This window comes from Phyllobates terribilis, unplaced genomic scaffold (genome assembly GCF_046119375.1).
Source record: "Phyllobates terribilis strain yellow unplaced genomic scaffold, ASM4611937v1 Scaffold_5__5_contigs__length_657084704, whole genome shotgun sequence".
Classification (NCBI taxonomy): Eukaryota; Metazoa; Chordata; class Amphibia; order Anura; family Dendrobatidae; genus Phyllobates; species Phyllobates terribilis.
In genome coordinates, this window is record NW_027362765.1 from 31,324,905 (window position 1) to 31,345,250 (window position 20,346).

The 20,346-nt window shown below is 45.9% G+C and overlaps 3 protein-coding genes across 5 annotated transcripts in view; all 3 read left to right on the plus strand.

Moving 5' to 3' along the window:
- LOC141271850 (gastrula zinc finger protein XlCGF66.1-like) overlaps window positions 1-20,346 on the plus strand; it is a 341,588-nt gene that overhangs the window by 127,404 nt on the left and 193,838 nt on the right. The window lies entirely within an intron of this gene.
- The window catches only part of LOC141271831 (uncharacterized), a 61,722-nt gene that overhangs the window by 33,520 nt on the left and 7,856 nt on the right, over window positions 1-20,346 (plus strand). For both annotated transcript variants that reach the window (XR_012321938.1, XM_073682002.1), the window contains exons 8-12: window positions 2,640-2,789; window positions 2,919-3,098; window positions 3,182-3,305; window positions 3,389-3,480; window positions 3,679-3,766. Coding sequence is in view for 1 of the 2 variants with exons in the window: in XM_073682002.1 (XP_073538103.1) it covers window positions 2,640-2,789; window positions 2,919-3,098; window positions 3,182-3,305; window positions 3,389-3,480; window positions 3,679-3,766 (634 nt within the window). In the remaining variant the exon portion in view is untranslated. The remainder of the gene's footprint in view (window positions 1-2,639; window positions 2,790-2,918; window positions 3,099-3,181; window positions 3,306-3,388; window positions 3,481-3,678; window positions 3,767-20,346) is intronic.
- The window catches only part of LOC141271835 (uncharacterized), a 164,886-nt gene that overhangs the window by 33,518 nt on the left and 111,022 nt on the right, over window positions 1-20,346 (plus strand). The gene's annotated exons all lie outside the window — the stretch shown is intronic.

The following is a 20,346-nucleotide window of genomic DNA, read 5'->3' on the forward strand; positions in this document are numbered from 1 at the left end:
CAATCGTTTATACAGGCCGACTGAACACCTATGACAGGTAGCATATGGCTTCAGATGTGCAGATTATAGAGCAAGAGGAACAAAGCTATTAAATTTTATATATTTAATCTGCAAAATAGGCAGTGTTAAAAATATACAAAAGATATTACAAAAATAGGAACAAAATATTACAGAATATAAAGTTACATAAAATAAAAAGGATAAACTGAAGAAATGTAAAAAATGAAGCACTCCTTTTGGTGGAAATTGACAAAACCATAGTGCATATGTGACCATGATTATAGTTCAGCATTTACTTTTATTTATATAAGTCATGCCCTTATACTTCCCATTCGGTGACCTTTAACAGGGCTGGTCATAGGATATGGCTAGGTCTTTAGAAAATTATGGAATACCCAACTTTCACAATATGTTCACCCCTGGAGGTACCAGGTGGGAGATATTAATGTCTTATTTCCTATAACGATTTTGTCTTTCTATAGAAATATGGCATGGATAGTGTCATCCATCTGTTCGATATTAATTTGGTGGTGAGTGTCGGGCGTTGGCTGGATCTGAAATTGGGTCAGAATCATCAGTGGATTCTGTGGTCTCCCATTCTGGTCCAGCCAGGGCAGATGCTGCTCAGCATCGCCGTTGTTCCCAATGCCTAGCTAGTGCATGAGATGTACAAGCTGTCTCTTGGGTCTTTGTTCCTAGTAGTGTTAAGCATAGGTTGCGGGGGCTGCTACAGCCTAAGTCCAGGGTGCACTGCACTGAGCATGCCCGTGACTTGGCGGACCGTGATTAGTGGTTTGGTGTCAGCTGATCCGGTGACCTGGTACCGCCTGATTGGCCGCGGGTGACGTCATCAGTACTGCGACTAATAATGCGACTGTGGGCAGGGCTTAGTCTTTAAATAGCCCGACCACAAGCATGGCGGTGCGCTCTGATCATTCCATTTAGGTTGTGTTCTTGTGTGGACGCTTGTCTGTTTGGGCTCCACGTGCTCCCTAGCTGCTCTCTCCGTGACCTGCTGATGCCAGAGTTCGCTCGGTTGATAAGCACAGGTCGCTTAGGCAGGCTTAGATGTGCTTAGGCAGGTAGTTCCTGTTTGGCAATCTGGCTCTGGCAAGGGGGTTGCTATACACCTCGAGCGGACTGCGGGTTCCGTATCCCTGGCACCCCCTGTTAGCCACTTGAGAGTTACTCCGCAGGCCGGTCATACACTGGCTGGGAGCACGTACGCTCCGGTGTCAGTCACAAACACTTCCTAGTGCCTGCTGTGTAATTTTCTGTGCAGTCAACAGAGCTACGACTACATTATTTGTCGCACATCTCCCGTGCAGTTAACGGAGATAGTGCGAATCCTTTCCCGTCCCGGTGTGTAGTAACACTGGAGGGAGTTATACTTTAGTTGGTTGTTTTTCATTCTTACATGGTGGGTGTTTGGCCGCAGTTTTCTAGGCTGCATCGCGGACCCCGGGTTCGGTTGCTTTCCATTTTAATAAAGTTGTTGCAACCGTCCCCTTAACAGTGAGCAGGCTTGGCTTTCCAGTAACTCATATTTATCATTTTAACCGCTGTGCATATCCTTCTCAGAAATATATCGTATTACTCTAGAGGCTGTTTGTGCCCCTCCTGAAGGTTTTCTTCTGCCTATTATGTGTCTTTAATGAGGCGACCTCCCTCAGCTGAGCTGGCTAAGCTTCCAATACTACCCATACTGGAGCGGGAGCGGGAATGGGAGTGATGAAAGCAAAATCCGACTCCTTACTCCAATAAAACTATCATGAATAAAACGGCTTATCACCTAAGCTGCTGCACCAACTAGTAGTTTCTGTGGTATGAGCTGTACATTGTAATGGAGACATTCTGAGGACAGATTATTCCAGAAGTATAACTTTTTATCGGCTGAACTTTCCTGTGATCTATATAAAAATGTTTAACATTTGGCATATAAGGTGCACCATGTGTATCACACTTCTTTTATGGTGTTGTTGGTGCTAATTGTATTTTGTAACATTTTAACATCTGTTTTTTCTGGTCTTTTTCATGTAATTTAGAGAAATCGAAGGGGAAAATCACAAATCCCAGAAAAACACATATCCAGAATAAAAAATCAAAAACATTAAACACTACATGTAGATTTTACCTCAAGCTTTTCTGTGTGTATCAGATATGAGATCTAACACGATAAAAAATTACAGCCCGGGAAAGACAGGAAACATTCATACAGGCGGTTGGTGGGAATGTAGTCAGTGACGGACTCTGGATACATATTTTTATAGATCTGTAGTAGAAAATGAAGATGTCGTTCTCATATCACATGTAATGAATATCTCCTGCAGTATTGCTAATGCCGATTGCAGTGTTGGTAAATGAGACGAGAATTAGCGTTATGGAAGATGAGTCTATGAGAAATGTATTTAGCTACAGACGCCGAGGAAGAAACCTAAAACAAGAAACTGCTTGTTGTGTGTGTGGTCTAAAATATAATAGGATTTATTAGTAGAGATAAAGAAAAAAAACGGAATTCTGTAAAATAATAAATATCATATGATTCCCCTTATTATCTACAGTAATTGTATTATTACACAAGATCCTCTATGATGCTACATCGTTATGATGTTACATCGGCTCATCTTCTTCCCATTCAGGTTCCTACAATATCGGATCCTCTCAGTGGAGATCTTCTATATAAGAGAATTTTCATGATGGAGCCATCAAGGATGGATGGGGACACAGACAAGATGGTGGAGAGGATGTTACACCTCGCCCTAGAGATCCTCTTCCGGCTTACTGGAGAGGTGAGAGATTCTGATGACGTCACATTACATCATTCTTATCTATGAGAATAACAGATGGACAGAACTAGAGAGGTGAGGACTCTGAAAATGTCTATACTGAGATTTATTAATGTGTCTCTCCATAACCAGGATTACACAGTAGTGAAGAAGACCTCTAGTGAGCACTGTCAGGACCGTGTATCTGAAGGATGGGGAAGACCCCTGAGTCTAATCACGAGGCCTCCACCTCACCCCCTGATACATGAGGACATCAATGATCAGAAGATCCTAGAACTCACCTGCAAGATGATTGAGCTGCTGACTGGAGAGGTGACACTGCTGGAAATGCTGGGACATTATACAGTAAAGCTATGAAGGGATTGGGGGGATGACAGTATCATTATATGTGTCAGGTTCCTATAAGGTGTCAGGACGTCACCGTCTATTTCTCCATGAAAGAGTGGGAGTATTTAGAAGGACACAAAGATCTGTACAAGGAAGTCATGATGGAGGTTCTCCAGCCCATCACATCATCAGGTAGTAGACAGGACTAAATACATACGGCCTATAATTATCTGTATGTAGAGAATTAATTCAGGCCCTGTATGTGTTTCTTCCAGTTCTATCCAGTAAGAGGAAAACACCAGAGAGATGTCCCCATCTTCATCTTCCACAGGACTGTAAACCAGAAAATGTTCTTCAGGATCATCAGGTAGATGGAGAGAAGGTGTCATGAGATCTTCCCTATGATGTGTAGACGGCTGTGAAGGTCTTGTGTTCAGTCTTGTTTTATCCACCAGTATTATATGTTTTATACTTGTGTAATGAGAACGGTGGAGATGGCCGGTTTAGAGCAGATCATAGATGGGACTTCTCCATCTGTCTGTGACTTTTACAATATTTGTTTCAGGGTGAAGATCTGACCCATATTAATACTATGACATATGTGACGGGTGATGAGCGATGTAATGAGGAGACTCCTACATATGACTACCCAGGTGAGTAGTAACCACTGAATGCAGAGAAGTCACAGATTCTTCTCAGTCACCGGCTGTGTCTGCTTTATCGGTGGTGTAGTCCAGCCATATCACAATAAAAGGTCGCCATTTTTATGCTAGACCACAATATTGTCCTCCCCCAAAACGGTTTAAATTACTTTGGGCATTGAAAGATTTTCTTCTATAGAACTTACAACCTGGAGGATCCACCTACCTCCTGGAATCAGAAGATGCTGTTTCTTACCTGCCCAGATCTGTAAACTGCAAAGCCAAAAGACAGAGTGCGTAGAATGTGATGACAAGTTAGAAAATCAGTTGAGGAAAATTATTCTGATGGGCCTGTAAGAGAAAGCGGAGGGTAATGATGCTATTGCCTGCCTAGAATCCTGATATCTTATTGGATGAATCTACCTTTCCTCCCTTCTGTGCTGCTGAATTTGCTCATATGGTCTCTATAAGACCAGGTCCAGTTTTTCCCAGAGTTCCCCTTTATCCTTACTTCATTTTTATTAAAACCAATTAAATTCAAAGTGGATTGCGATAAACTACACATAACAGTACACCTGGGCCATGATATGTCTCTAAGCTGTGCATGGCTGATGGCTGTAATATATATTTATTCACATCTGAAGAAGATGTGTTGGCATGGCTTGAGGCCTGGTTTCATGGCATCATTCCACGTCATAAATTACATAATGTTTTTCCCCTTCTCCCATGACAGCACCACCTGAGAGAGAGGGTATCCGCCCACCAAGGACAGGAACCTACTGAATAAAAAAGGCGGTACCTCTCCTCCGCATCAGTTTTTGGTTCCTGTCCCTGATGGGAGCCTCACCAGGTGGTACCTCACGTACCTGGATTATGGACGGTGCGGCCTGGAGGCCGTGGAAGCAGCAGATGGTCCCTGTTCCCAGCCCGTCTGGCTGCTGCCCGGGTCTGCGTGTGGGGAGGAGGTGCTGTTTTTTTTTTGGATTCCTCCCTGCGCCTCACAAAGATGAACTGAGCGCGCCGGCCGGCAGGTCTTCCGGGCTGCGCACGTGGGGGTCGCGTCGCACCCTGTGACGGAGCGCGCCGGAAGTCCGGGCTGCGCACGCGCGGGGTGCTGACGCGCCCTATCACGGAGTGCGCCGGAAACCGGGTCTGCGCATGCGCGGGTGGGAAGCTGTCATCCCGCTGCAAGCGCGCCGGGTGCCGCTGGGCTGCGCACGCGCAGAGGCAAGTGGATCTGCGGGTAGCGTGCCAGCTGGCTAAAATTTTTTTAAAAAAAGAGATTTGAGATGAGCACGCTGCCGGAAGGGGAGGAGCCTAAAGGAGGTGGAGCCCTACTGCTTTTAAGGATGGGGAGCAATCAGGATGGCGGTGTCTGCATCCCCGCCATGATGGATGAGGAACCGCAGTCACCTGGGCAGCAGCTGTCACCGCCACAGGAAGTACAGCAGCAGCCACAGCCATCAAAGCAGCGCAAGCAGCTCAAACAAATGGAACGGGAATCTTCCCATCGACAAAGTCACAGCAGTGAGGGGCGTACGAGTTCCGGCAAGACTGGTCAGAAAAGACTTCGTCAGTCCACCTCCGCCAGATGGGAGCCCTCATGTGAACGGCAACCACCGCCTCCGGTACCCTAGTCTGAACGGCAGTGTGGTGAGTGATCTTCGTGAAAGTCTCACCTTGAATAATGTGCTCTTCTCTCTCTCTCTTTTCCTCCTTCTTCTCCTTTTATTTCTTGGGGCAGTAGGCGAAGAAGTGTAGTGCTAAAAGTAAAAACAGGGAGTGTGCTTTATGCAAAATCGGTCTTCCCACCTCCTATGCCAAAAACCTATGCTCGGACTGTATTCAGAAAACCATTGCAGAGGAGTCCCCCAGGTTTTCTTTAGAATTAAAGGATCTAATCCAGACAGAGGTCAGAGAGTCTTTAAGAGGCTTAACCTCACTCAAAAAGAAGAAGCGAAAACTAGTTTCTTCAGAATCAGAGGAATCAGTGGAGTCCCGTTTTACGAGAGAACTGCCTTCCTCCTCTAATCACTCCTCATCGTCATCGGAGTCTTCGGATGATGATGGGGGGGGGCAGACCTTGTTTTTCGGTTGATAATACTGAGAGACTAGTTAAAGCCGTCAGAGGGACTATGGGTATTACCGATACCAAAGTGCCCAGAACAGTCCAGGATGTTATGTTCGGGGGCTTAGACCAAAGGAGGAGACGCTCATTCCCGGTCAATGACAGGATTAAATCTCTGATAGAAAGGGAATGGAAGAAACCGGAAAGGAAGGGTCAGCTGCCGTCATCCTCCAAGCGGAGGTACCCCTTTGAGGATGAGGATGCGGCTAAATGGGACAAAACCCCTAAGATTGACGTGGCCATTTCAAAATCTTCAAAAAAATCCACTCTGCCCTTTGAGGATTTAGGAGCCTTAAAAGACCCGCTGGATAAAAAAGCGGAGTCCTTCCTTAAGCAAACCTGGGAGTCGTCAGCAGGGGCCCTTAAACCGGCAGTAGCAGCGACCTGCACTGCTAGATCTATGATGATCTGGCTTCAACAATTGGAAGACCAGATCAGGGGGAATGAGTCCAGGGAGAAAATTCTATCAGACCTTCCTCTTGTGCAGGGAGCGGCTGCATTCCTGGCAGATGCATCGGCAGATTCAGTTAGGCTGGCTGCCCGGTCTGCAAACCTCTCTAATGCAGCCCGTAGGGCGCTATGGCTCAAGAGCTGGCCAGGGGATGTGCAGTCAAAGTCTAAACTGTGCTCAATCCCTTGTGAGGGGGACTTCTTGTTCGGCAAAGGTCTAGATGACATCCTAGATAAAGCCGCAGACAAAAAACATGGATTTCCCACGGTGTCTGGTTCCCGATTTAACAGTTCCTTTCGGAAGAGAAAATACAGCCGCAGTAAAGCTCCCAGAGACCAAGGTAGCTGGAAAGACCGAAAGCCGTATAACAGAGGCTTCATGTTTGGGGGTCCCTCCTCCGAGAATAAGAAAGCCCCTAAGTGACAGTTCCCCCCAGGTGGGAGGAAGATTGTCCCACTTCCTGCCTGCCTGGAAGGAAATTTCATCCAATTCTTGGATCTTAGGGATAATCAGGAGGGGGCTCACATTAGAGTTCAAAAGCAGGCCCAAGAACACTGTCAAAATATCAGCCCCCAGAGGTTTAGCGGAACAGATAGCCTTACAGCAGGAAGTTCTCTCTCTGCTCATGGAAGGAGTTCTGGTGGAAACACCTGCACCCGAGCAAGGAAGAGGATTCTATTCGACTCTCTTCCTAATAAAGAAGCCGGACGGCTCCTTCAGGACCATTGCGAACTTAAAGAGACTGAACGACCATTTAATCTACAGGCCTTTCAAGATGGAAACAATAAAATCGGCCATAAAGATGTTATTTCCGGACTGTTTTATGTGCGTCCTTGATCTGAAGGACGCCTACTACCACGTCCCGATTTTGCCAGATCATCAACAGTTTCTAAGAGTAGCTGTACAATTCGGCAGGCACGTAAGGCATTTTCAGTTCGCAGCTCTTCCCTTTGGCATTTCCATGGCGCCGAGAGTCTTCACAAAAATCATTCTGGAGGTCACAGCGCACTTGAGGGAAAGAGATATTTTGGTCATCCCTTATCTGGACGACTTCTTAGTAGTGGGCAGATCAAGTCAACTCTGTGCTCTAGCCCTGGCGGACGTCATGGCCAGTCTAAGACGCCTAGGTTGGCTGTTAAATCTGGAGAAGTCAAGGCTGGAACCAAAGAGGGTTCAGTCTTTCCTGGGTCTCATTCTGGACTCAGAAAACCAAACCTGTCTTCTGCCAGAGGAAAAGAAGCTGAAGATCAGATCCCTAACATCTCAGGTTGTCAGCAATCCGACCATGACCCTGAGGAGTGCAATGTCTCTGTTGGGTACAATGACGTCTTGCATCCCGGCGGTTCAGTGGGCCCAGCACCATTCCAGATGTCTTCAACAGGAGATTCTGGCAGCGGACAGGCGGCTCAAAGGTCGCCTGAATGGGAAAATATCTCTTCCAGATGTTGTGATCAACTCCCTGGACTGGTGGACATCTCCGGTCAACCTATCTTTGGGGGTTCCTTGGACCTTCCAGGTGTCGGATACAATTACAACAGACGCAAGTGCGGAAGGTTGGGGAGCTCACCTAAGGGATCGTTCTGTACAAGGCCTCTGGTCGGACAGCGAGACAAGTCTCTCTTCCAACATGAAAGAGCTGTTGGCAGCCAGAAACGCGCTAAAAGAATTCAGTTCTGTTCTTCAGGGTCCTCACGTCAGGATAATGTCAGACAACAGATCAACAGTCGCCTACATCAATCATCAGGGGGGTACCAGGTCTCTCCCTCTGATGTTAATAGCGGATCAGATCTTCAGGTTTGCCGAGAGTCGGCTGGTTACGCTCTCGGCACTGCATATAAAAGGGGAAGAGAACATAAAGGCCGATTTCTTGAGTCGTCACATCTTGAAACAAGGAGAGTGGGAGTTGAATCCAGCCGTTTTTCAGCAGATTGTGGATCGGTGGGGACAGCCCCAGATAGATCTGTTTGCAAACAGACACAATCGGAAGACCGAAACCTTTTGCTCCCTGAATCCAAAAGAGGGGGCGTTTGCGGTGGACGCGCTGCAGATTCAGTGGGATTTCACTCTAGCTTATGCCTTTCCCCCTTTAGTACTGATCCCTACTATCCTGAGGAAGATCCGAGAGGAACGGGCGAGGGTTATATTGATCGCCCCGTTCTGGCCCAAGAGACCATGGTTCACTTGGATGAAGAGAATGTCCCAAGCAGATCCATGGGTTCTTCCGGACATCCCGGATCTCCTCAGGCAGGGCCCAGTCTGTCATCCCCAAAGAGCGGGCCTGCATTTGACGGCTTGGATTTTGAGAGGTCGCTATTGACGCAAAGGGGGTTTTCTCCGGATCTTGTTACTACCCTTCTAGCAAGTAGAAAGCCGATAACAACTAGAATCTATGGTAGAACCTGGGCTAAGTTCTTGTCTACCTCGGGTCAGTCTTCCAAAGGGAGGATTCCTATTGAGGCCATACTAGAATTCCTCCAGAAGGGGTTAAACATGGGACTAGCCACCAGTACTCTTAAGGTACAGGTATCGGCTCTGGGGGCACTGTATAATTATGACTTGGCAGCAAATAGATGGATCATTAGATTTATTAAAGCCTGTCATAGATCCAGACCTATTCCTGTTCCAAGAATGCCTCCTTGGGACCTTAATTTAGTTCTGGAAGCATTAACCAAACCTCCCTTCGAGCCCTTAGAGAAGGTTTCAGAAAAAATCTTAACTTTAAAGACTGCTCTATTGGTGGCTCTGACATCAGCTCGTAGAGTCAGTGACTTACACGCACTATCCGTTAACCATCCATTCACTCAAGTATGTATGGATAGAGTAATCTTAAGACCAGACCCGGCCTATCTTCCAAAGGTAGCCTCCAAGTTCCATAGGACGCAAGTAATCACTCTCCCTTTCTTCTATCCTAATCCTAGGGATTCTGAGGAACATAAGCTTCACACCTTAGATGTTAAGAGGGTGTTAGTTCAGTATTTGGAAGTGACAAAAGCCTGGAGAAAGAGTGACGCTTTATTTATATCCTTTCAGGGGGCTGGGAAAGGACTTAAGGTTACAAGGGGGACCATAGCTAGATGGATCAGGGATACTATTACCTTAGCCTACTCTTCTAGCAATCTGCCGGTTCCTGAGAACCTGAAGGCCCATTCCACCAGAGCGGTAGCTGCTTCCTGGGCTGAGAAGGCGGATGTGCCCATCGACATTATATGTAAGGCGGCAACTTGGTCATCCCCCGCTACATTTTACAAACATTACCGTCTTGACCTTTCCTCTTCTACTGATCTGTCCTTTGGTAGAAGGGTGTTGCAAGCGGTGATCCCTCCCTCTGGTATTTGATCTCTATAAATCTCTCAGGTGGTGCTGTCATGGGAGAAGGGGAAAAGATCCTAGTTACTTACCGGTAACGGGATTTTACAGAGCCCATGACAGCACCCTATTAATTCCCTCCCCTTTATCACTGTGGTGTGCACTTTTTTTAGGTGTTTAGTACATATGTTGAGGTGGTGGTTATGTATTAACCTGTCTTCGGAGGCCCTCTCATGCTCTGAAACAAAACTGATGCGGAGGAGAGGTACCGCCTTTTTTATTCAGTAGGTTCCTGTCCTTGGTGGGCGGATACCCTCTCTCTCAGGTGGTGCTGTCATGGGCTCTGTAAAATCCCGTTACCGGTAAGTAACTAGGATCTTTCAATACTAAGGAATTCAGATTACTGCACAATCGTTTTCAAAATGTGGAACACTAATACCTTCTCTACTTTTCTAGTCAGAGCTCATTGCAGCTCCAATGGTTCATCATGAATGAGTGCAACTCCAGAAATGTAACATTTTTTTTATTCTATGTCTCCTTTTTTACTACTTTATTCTGTATGATATGTTTGATTGTGGTGGGATTGCCCTGCCTCACTTATATTAGTCTGCAACTCCCTGGTAGTCTTTAAAAAAAGGTCTCCATTGCCTGTGCCAAATGCCCGAGATCTAAATTTAAGACTCCTCACCTCAGCTCTAGTGATATTCGGGTATGCAGTTTCCGCCCCACATCTTTTGCGGCTGTTAGACAGCCAATAAACATGCAGGATTGCTTGACCTACACAGCAATGGCGTAGCCAAGTGGGCTACGGCATTACCGTTTTGGCAGGCTGTCTTCTGGGACTCCAGCATGGCGATACTTGATGCGTAACTGAGCAACCCAATGTCATTTGCTCATCACTCTGCACTATTTTAAAAAGTTCTCTTTAAATGTCTAATATTTTTTCAAGAAACTCATCTGAGAGAAAATATTGGCCCCTACGATAGATTAGATTGCCAAGAACCACCAAGCCTAATACTCTAATTACTCCGCAGAGGTTTTACCACAAGTTACTCATTTTTTACTGATGAAGACTGTTGATTTCGATCATTTCAGTAGATGTGTTATTGTCTATAGTCACAGTTTTGAATGCAGTAGTTAGTGCCCAAAATACTCTGATTTATCCATTTTTTTTTCCTAACCAGGCCCCATTTTTCAAATCTGACGTGTCACTTTATGTGGTGATAATTTTGGATGCTTTCTCTGATTCCATTGATTCTGAAACATTTTTTTCTGTGACACATTGTACTTTATGTTTCTGGTAATTTTAGGTTGATATATATTTTGCTTTTATTTTTGAAAATACCTGAAAATTGCCAAATTACTTAGAAAGATTTGTAATTTTCAAAATTTTAAAAATTTGTTTGCTCCTTAATCAGATAATGATAGCAGACAAAATAGTTTACTGTATTTCTACTTAGAGTCAGCAGCATTTCTCCAACATCCCAACATTCTTTTTTTATTTTTTTTCAGATGATAGAAGGCTTACAAGTTTAGCAACAATTTTTTTTATGTTCAAATAAATTTACAAAACATTTTCTTTTGAGTAATAAATCACTTTTGCAATTACTTTGAGAGGCCTAGGTTTTAGATAGAACCAGGAGGGTAGTGAAAATACCAAATAAATAGACACAAGAAAAGTCAGTAAATGGGCCAGGATCACAACAGGATCAAATACACAAGCCGGGAGCTGAGCACAGAGGACTGAACCAGCGGAGAACAAGGCTGTATCTGGCATCTTCCAGCAATATGCTTTGAGCTTTAGTAGGGTGTGGTGCTTTCCAATTGCTGGAAGCAGAGAGCTGATTACTTTTGCTGGACTGCACACACACCCAGTCTGCCACACTGGATGGTAGTACTGGTCCTGGCCACCCTAATCTTAGTGGCTGGACAGAGCCTGCTTTGCACAGAGCCTCTGGTTTCAATGTCTCCTCCATCCAGGGCCGGTTTTAACAAAGTGAGGCCCTGGGCAAAAGTTTTAAAGTGGGGCCCCAAATACTAACATATTGCACCATCTCAGAAAAACACTTTGGTTGTATATACATGCGCTGAGTTCAGGCCATTAAATGCGTGTGATCAACTGTATTGAAGTCGTTCTGAGCTTGTTTCCCCTCCTCTTTACATCGGCTGAGGAATAATGATCGGCATAGAACGATGATTGTAGATCAATCTTTCATACAGTATTATGTTATCAGCAGCAGATCTGTAGTTTTCACTGGGCAATGTGCTGCTGAGAACTATTTTGTTTTTTTTCCGGCATACACAATCCAATCACTTGATGAAAAGGCAGCATTTTGTTTGTTTAGTATAATATAATGCATCCCATAGTCCTCCATAGTATAATGCACCCCATATTCCTCGATAGAGTATAATGCAGCCTCCATATAGTATAATGCAGCCCCCATATAGTATAATACAACCCCATATAGTATAATGAAGCCCCCTTTTGGTATAATGCAGCACCCATCTGGTATAGTGCAGCACCCATCTGGTATAATGCAGCCCCCATATAGTATAATCCAGCCCCCATGTGCAATAATGCAGCTCCTATATGGTATAATGCAGCCCCCATATAGTATAATGCAGCCCTATATGGTATAATGCAGCCCCCATATAGTTTAATGCACACCCAATAGTCCTCCATAAGTGCCAGTATTGTGGCCACAATGTACTCAATGATTTAAAAAAAAAAATACAATACTCACCTCTCCCCATTTCCCTGCTCCGTTTTCTGCTGCTCATCTGCTCAGCAGCTCCACTTCCCGGCTCGATGAAGTGACGTCATCACACCTGCCGCATCAGACGCAGAGCGGGAATGATGGGAGAGTGAGTGTCACGTGGCGCTCTCTCCTCCATCATTGCTTTCAACTGTTTCGGCATCTAGGATACTGATACAGTTGAATGTGCTATACCGGGTGCGGGGAAGGGGGCCCGGAGCCGGCGCTGGCACCGGGTCCTCTTGACTCACGGGCCCCATAGCGGCCGTGTGGTCCTCCAGTATTAGTAGCACGCCACTGGCTGGGGGAGTGGGGTCCCTATGCAAATGTCTGGTTTGCCCCGTCCTAACTAGAGATGAGCGTTGTTCTACTCGAACTGTTCGCCAATCTCAAATTCGAGCTGTTTTGGGCGGTGTTCGAGCCGTTCGGCGAACACGAACAATTTGAGAAAAATTCGGCTGTTCGAGGTTATGTTCGATAACTGTTCGTGCACCAAAATCATAACTGGATTTTTTCTCAGTAATGATGAAAATTAATGTTAATACGCAGTTTGAGTGTACAGCGGGGTGGGGGGCGGGGCAGGGGATGGATCTCTGCAGGAACAATGAAGATCTCCATTTTTTTTTCTCTTTCCCGCATTTGCAGTGGGGAGGTGCAATCTGTCAGCCTATCAGCAGCGCACACACGGAGCGAAGTGCTTTTTTTCACACAAGCAAGGGCATGTGTCATTGGCAGTGTATGTCACATGTCCTTGCCCTATAAGACCAAGCCATTTTCCCCGTCGCCACCATTTTCTCACTGCTGCAGCTGCGTGTTAGACGGCACCGCTGTTGCTGTGTGCGCTATACCTTGTTAATTTCAAGCCAATTTTCGCACAAATATACAGATAGCTTGGGAGTAGGGAATAGTTGTGATTGCAGTCCTTTTAAGGACTAGGTTACAGCATTTCCTACGACTTTTATCAGGGAGGTCTGTGCTCTTAAATAGATAGGTTGTGGGAGTAAAGATTAATTGTAATTGGAGTCCTTTTCAGGACTAGGTTACATCAGTTCCTATCAGTTTTTGCCAGGCAGGTCTGTGCCAGTGCTGTGCAAGTTTTTTTCACAGCATTTGGCTGAATCTAGCAAAGCTAATCCTTTTTGGCCTATTGCAGAGTGTGTTAGTCAGTGGAGTAGCCTATCTGTGTTGCAAGATATACCACCTGTGTATAGAATACCAATTTTTTTACTGCACCTAGTGAAGTAAAATCTTTTGGGCATAGCATCATTCTATTAGTCCATCTATACTGACGTCCATCAGGTTGCAAATTAAAACTAATTTTTATCTGCATCTACAGTACCTCTGAAAAAATATTTGGGCTTCTACCTGTGTGTGGGACTTGTTGTATTAGTCCATCTATACTGACCTCCATCAGGTTGCAAACTGAATATATTTTTTTCCTGCATCTACCTCTGAAAAAATATTGGGCTTCTAGCTGTGTGTGGGTCTTGTTCTATTAATCCATCTATACTGACCTCCATCAGGTTGCAAACTGAATATAATTTTTTTCTGCATCTAGCTCTGAAAAAATATTTGGCCTTCTAGTAGTGTGTCGGACTTTCTCTATTAGTCCATCTATACTGACCTCCATCAGGTTGCAAACTGAATATAATTTTTTTCTGCATCTAGCTCTGCAAAAATATTTGGCCTTCTAGTAGTGTGTCGGACTTTCTCTATTAGTCCATCTATACTGACCTCCATCAGGTTGCAAATTAAAACTAATTTTTATCTGCATCTACAGTACCTCTGAAAAAATATTTGGGCTTCTAGCTGTGTGTGGGACTTGTTGTATTAGTCCATCTATACTGACCTCCATCAGGTTGCAAACTGAATATATTTTTTTCTGCATCTACCTCTGAAAAAATATTGGGCTTCTAGCTGTGTGTGGGACTTGTTGTATTAGTCCATCTATACTGACCTCCATCAGGTTGCAAACTGAATATATTTTTTTCTGCATCTACCTCTGAAAAAATATTGGGCTTCTAGCTGTGTGTGGGTCTTGTTCTATTAATCCATCTATACTGACCTCCATCAGGTTGCAAACTGAATATAATTTTTTTCTGCATCTAGCTCTGAAAAAATATTTGGCCTTCTAGTAGTGTGTCGGACTTTCTCTATTAGTCCATCTATACTGACCTCCATCAGGTTGCAAACTGAATATATTTTTTTCCTGCATCTACCTCTGAAAAAATATTGGGCTTCTAGCTGTGTGTGGGTCTTGTTCTATTAATCCATCTATACTGACCTCCATCAGGTTGCAAATTCAAAATAATTTTTTTCTGCATCTAACCCAGCCAATAGTTTTGGCCTAATACCACAGTTTGGCCACTCAGCTCTGCTCGGTTACCATCCATTGTTTTTTTGTGCAAACAACTCCAGAGTTGTGAATTAGTTAACCACCAAAATGAGTGGCAAAAGGCCTGCTGCTGGTGGAAAGGGGAATAGGCGTGTTGGGAAGGGGAAAAAAGGTTGTGTCCGTGGGGTAGGTGTTAAAGCAACAGTAACATCTGCAGAAGAAAGACCATCTTCCAGCCAAACTAAAATGTCTACTTCTTTTAGCGGACAATGTGATAAGATCCCTTTCTTACGGCCACGCCAATCGCTACAAATTCCAGATGAGGCACAAAAACAGCAGGTGCTTCAACGGATATCAAGTGCTCCTTTAAGTGGGCTCTCCTCCACATCAACTTCAACATCACAAATACTCCAGTCCTCAAAGGTGTCACCCAAATCGCACTTGCTTCCTCACAGCTCCCAAATCTCCAGCTGCCCGTCTGAGTATGAGGTAGAACAGATGGTTGAGTCTGCAGAGCTGTTTACTCATACTATAGCCTGGGAATCAGAGGTCGACTCCAGCGCTTCTGTGAATCCAGACGAGGAAATGATCTGCACTGATGCCCAGAATCTTTATGAGTCGGATCCAGGACCAGACGCAGAAGGTTCTGACCATAATGTAGACCCTCATTCCCAAACTGTAACTCCTGTTGGTGGAGACAATGAGGAAGACGATGATAAGACTCAAATACCTGATTGGAGCGACAACTTTAGTTTTTTGTCAGGGCAGGAACAGGTTGGCTCTGAGGACGACGGGTGTGATAACGCACAGGGTGATGATGATGAGGTCGGAGATCCCACTTACTGTCAACCCACAGTCAGCCAAGAGATGAGGTCAGCAGAGGAGGTGGAGGAAGATGCTAGTGACGACGAGGTCAGGTTGCGCCTTCCTGGACAGAGACGTAGTACTGGAAGCACGTCAACAACTGCATCCTCAAACACAACTCTGCCTCTCACCACAAGTCGTGGTGGCTCTTCAGGTCGCATGGGTGCTAAGCCTTGCATAGCCTGGGCATTTTTTCAGATCGATAAAGATGACCCAACTCGTGTTATCTGTAACATTTGTCAGCAAAAGCTAAGTAGAGGCCAAAAAATACATAGTTTGAGTACTTCATGCATGAACCGGCACATGGACATGAAGCATAAGTTGCAGTGGGAAGCTCAGTGTGCTACAATGCGGCCTAGCCGGCCGGGCCAACCACCGTCTGCCATATCTTGTGCATCCGCGGCCTCTTCATCCTCTGTGACTGGGGGGACAGCAGTCACACCTGTTTTGGGGCGCAGACCTGCCACCTCTTTACCCGCAACAGCCAGCGTGATTGGCAGGTCATCATTTTCTTTGGAGGTGGTAACACCAGCTGGTGTTGAGCGCTGTCCGACATCGATAGCACCACCTTTGGATCAAGGCAACCTAACATGTCCGCCTGCATCTTCCTCACAGACCGGCAGTTTGCCAGGGACACCCTTATCAACCCCGTCTAAGCACAATAGCCAGCCCTCGGTCCCTCAGATGTGGACAAGTAAAAGACCATTTCCTCCTAGCCATGAGAAAGCTAAGAGGTTGAATTTCACCATCTGCAAGCTCTTGGCTACAGAAATGCTGCCTTTCCGCCTGGTGGACACAGAGGATTTTCGAGACCTTATGTCCGTCGCAGTGCCCCAGTACCAGGTGCCCAGTCGGCACTACTTCTCAAAGAAAGGTGTGCCTGCGCTCCACCAGCATGTCGCACATAACATCACCGCTTCTTTGAGAAACTCTGTGTGTGACAGGGTACATTTCACCACAGACACTTGGACGAGTAGGCATGGACAGGGGCGTTACATGTCGCTGACTGGGCACTGGGTAACTATGGTGACAGCAGGACAAGGGGCTGCTGTCCAAGTCTTGCCGTCCCCACGAGTTGTGCGTCAATCCTCTTTATGTCAAAGTTCCTCCACTGCTTCTGCCTCCTCAACCTCCTCTCGGTCTTCCACCTGCACCCAAAGCCTGTCTGGTCATGCCACAAGCTTTCTAACTGCGCAGAAGGGATCCTGCACACCTCCTTACTATGCTGGCAGTAGAGCTCAACGTCATCAGGCGGTTTTTACATTGAAATGTCTGGGAAATGTGAGTCACACAGCTGAGGAGTTGTGGTCAGCTCTGGAGAACCAATTTCATGAATGGTTGTCTCCACTGGACCTGAAACCAGGGAAGGCCGTGTGCGACAATGCTGCAAACCTGGGTGCGGCCCTTCGCCGGGGCAATGTCACACACGTGCCTTGTATGGCTCACGTGTTGAACCTGGTTGTCCAGCAATTTTTAGCCCACTATCCCAGACTAGATGGCCTTCTGCAGAGGGCACGGTCGCTGTGTGCTCACTTCCGCCGTTCGCATCCCGCAGCTCAGCGACTTACATCTCTACAGAAGTCGTTGGGCCTGCCACTTCACCGGCTAAAATGCGATGTGCCTACCCGGTGGAATTCAACTCTGCACATGTTGCAGCGACTGTGGCAGCACCGACAAGCCCTGGTGCAATACGTTCTGACGTATAGCCTGGGCCAACGAGATTCAGAGGTGGGGCAAATCACGCTGGAGGAGTGGTCTCAGATCAGGGACCTATGCACCCTTCTGCACAGTTTTGAAATGGCGACGAAGATGTTTAGTGCTGACGATGCCATTATCAGCATGACTATTCCGGTGATTTACATGCTGGAGCACATGTTAAACAGAATTCGGAGTCAGGTGGTGGCACAAGAGGAGGTGGAGGAAGTAGAGGAGGAGGAGTTGTATGCGGAAGGGCTAACATCTGCAAGGTCCAGACGGTCGGCAGCACCAAGGCGGCAGGCATGTGAGGGTCGGGGAGATGGTTTTACCAGGGCGCATGGTAGCAGCCAAACTAGTGAGGAAGGTGCAGGAGCCCAGGAAGAAGTGGAGGACGAACTGATGGAAGACTCATCAGATGAGGGAGACCTTGATCACATTTCTGTTGTGCGAGGTTGGGGGGAGAGGACAGAGGAAGGAAGCATGATTGTTACCTCGCCACCAACACAACAGGGACTTGGTGCTCCTGGATGCGCAACACACATGAGTGCCTTCTTGCTGCACTACCTGCAACATGACCCTCGAATTGTGAGAATTAGAAATAATCCTGACTACTGGGTTGCCACACTGTTAGATCCCCGGTACAAAAGTAAATTTGCAGAAATTATTCCTGCCATAGAAAGGGATGCACGCATGCAGGAGTATCAGCAGAGACTGTTGCAGAATCTTACATGTGCTTTTCCACAAAATACCAGTGGTGCACGTAGTGAATCTCACAGTTCCAACTTGCCAACCGTGGGACCGTCAAGTGTTCAGCACTCAAACCGTAACAGAACCACAGTATCTGCTGGTAACATCAATTTTGCGGAATCATTTCACCACTTTTTTAGCCCATCCTTTGCAAGGCCACAGGAGACAAGAAGTCTGACACATAGTCAACGCCTAGAGACGATGGTACAGGAGTATCTCCAAGTAAACATTGAAGCCACGACTGTGTCACTGGACCCTTGCTCTTTTTGGGCTTCCAATCTGGATAAATGGCCGGAGCTAGCCACTTACGCCTTGGAGATCTTGTCATGCCCCGCAGCCAGCGTTCTGTCTGAACGTGTGTTCAGCGCTGCTGGTGGTGTGCTGACAGATAAGCGCACGCGGCTCTCCACTGATAATGTAGACAGACTCACGTTCATAAAGATGAACAAATCATGGATCCGAAACGACTTTTCTACCCCTGTGTCATCCTGGGGAGAGTAAAAGCTTGATGATTGGTTAAAATCACCCTACCAACCGTTTTAAGCTTTCAAATTACTAATCATGTTTATCTGTATCTTGACTGGAAAATAATTTGGGCTTTGTAGCAGTGTGCAGCACTGATCCTATTAGGCCATCTATACTAAAGCTTCACCAGATTTAAAATTAAAAATAATTTTTAGCTGCATCTAGCCCGGAAAATAATTTTGGGGCTCCGAGATGCGCAAGGCACATAAGTGCCTTCTTGCTGCACTACCTGCAGCATGACCCTCATATTGTCAGAATTCGAAGTAATCATGACTACTGGGTTGCCACACTCTTAGATCCCCCAAACTTTTCGATCAACCTTTTCATTTTAATAAAGACCAAAAAAATGGTCATTTTTGAAATTATAAGCATTAGCAGGTTGTTAGAAACTGAAATCAAACAGTTTTCAACTCAAAACTTTATTCTAGGTGATGTTACATTTTCACATAGGACCCCTTGTTCGAAAGGAGCTTCTGAACTCTCTCGTCCATTGAATTTGTCAGGTTTTGGATGGTTTCTGCTTCAATTGTTTTGCATGAGGACAGAATACCCTCCCAGAGCTGTTGCTTAGATGTGAACTGCCTCCCGCCATCATAGACACTCCTTTTAATGATGCTCCAAAGGTTCTGAATGGGGTAGAGGTCAGGGGAGCATGGGGGTCACACCATAAGTTTGTCCCCTTTTATGCCCATATCAGCCAGAGATGCAGATGTTTTATGTGCAGCATGAGATGGTGCATTATCATGCAGAAAAATGATCTTGCTGTGAAATACACGGTTCTTCTTCTTGAACCATGGCAGGAAGTGCTGTTTGAGAAAATCCACATACATTATGGAGTTCATCTTTAGCGCCTTCAGGGATCCTAAAGGGGCCGACAATCTCTCTCCCCATGATTCCAGCCCAAAACATTACTCCACCTCCTCCTTGTTGGCGCTGTAGCCGTGTTTGCGTGGGGTGTCCATCAACCAGCCATCCTCCACTCCATCCATCTGGACCATCGAGCGCTGCACGGCACTCATCCGTGAACAAAACAGTTTTGAAATCAGTCTTCATGTAATGTTTGGCCCACTGGAGCCGTTTCTGCTTGTGTGAAGTGGATAGAGGAGGTCGACAGGATGGCGCATGCACAGCTGCAAACCTCTGAAGGACCCTGCATCTTGTTGTTCGGGGGACGTTGGAGGCACAAGCAGCTTCAAAAACTTGTCAGCTGCTATGACAAGGCTTTTTTGCCGCTGCTCTTTCAACCTGACGTAATTGCCTGTAGGAAAGAGTCCTCAATTTGCCCTTATCAGCACGCACACGTGTGTACTGTGAATCAGCTACATACTTCTTGATTGCCAAGACACTTCATCCTGATCATCGCACAATGTTGATTGTAGTCATGCCTTGACCTAAGCACTCCACAATTTGTTGCTTCTCAGCAGCCGACACATCCTTTTTCTTTCCCATTTTGGCAGAAAATGTAGGCTGCTTAATAATGTGAGAGAGCCTTCTTAAGTAGTCTTGCCTTTCATTGGACACACCTGCCAAACTAATTAGCACAGGTGTCTGCAATTGCTTACAGTGATATAAAGAGCCCTGACACACATCACCATCAATGAGTTTAACTGACAAACAAATTCTTCCCTTATCACTCCTAAACACTTTTTGCATAATAATTTGGAACGCAGTGTACATGTGCTTTTCCACAAAACACCAGTGGTTCACGTAGTGAATCTTACAGTTCTAACTTGCCAACCGTGGTCTGTATGGAGTTGTTCAATAAAGGGCCCAAAATTAAGA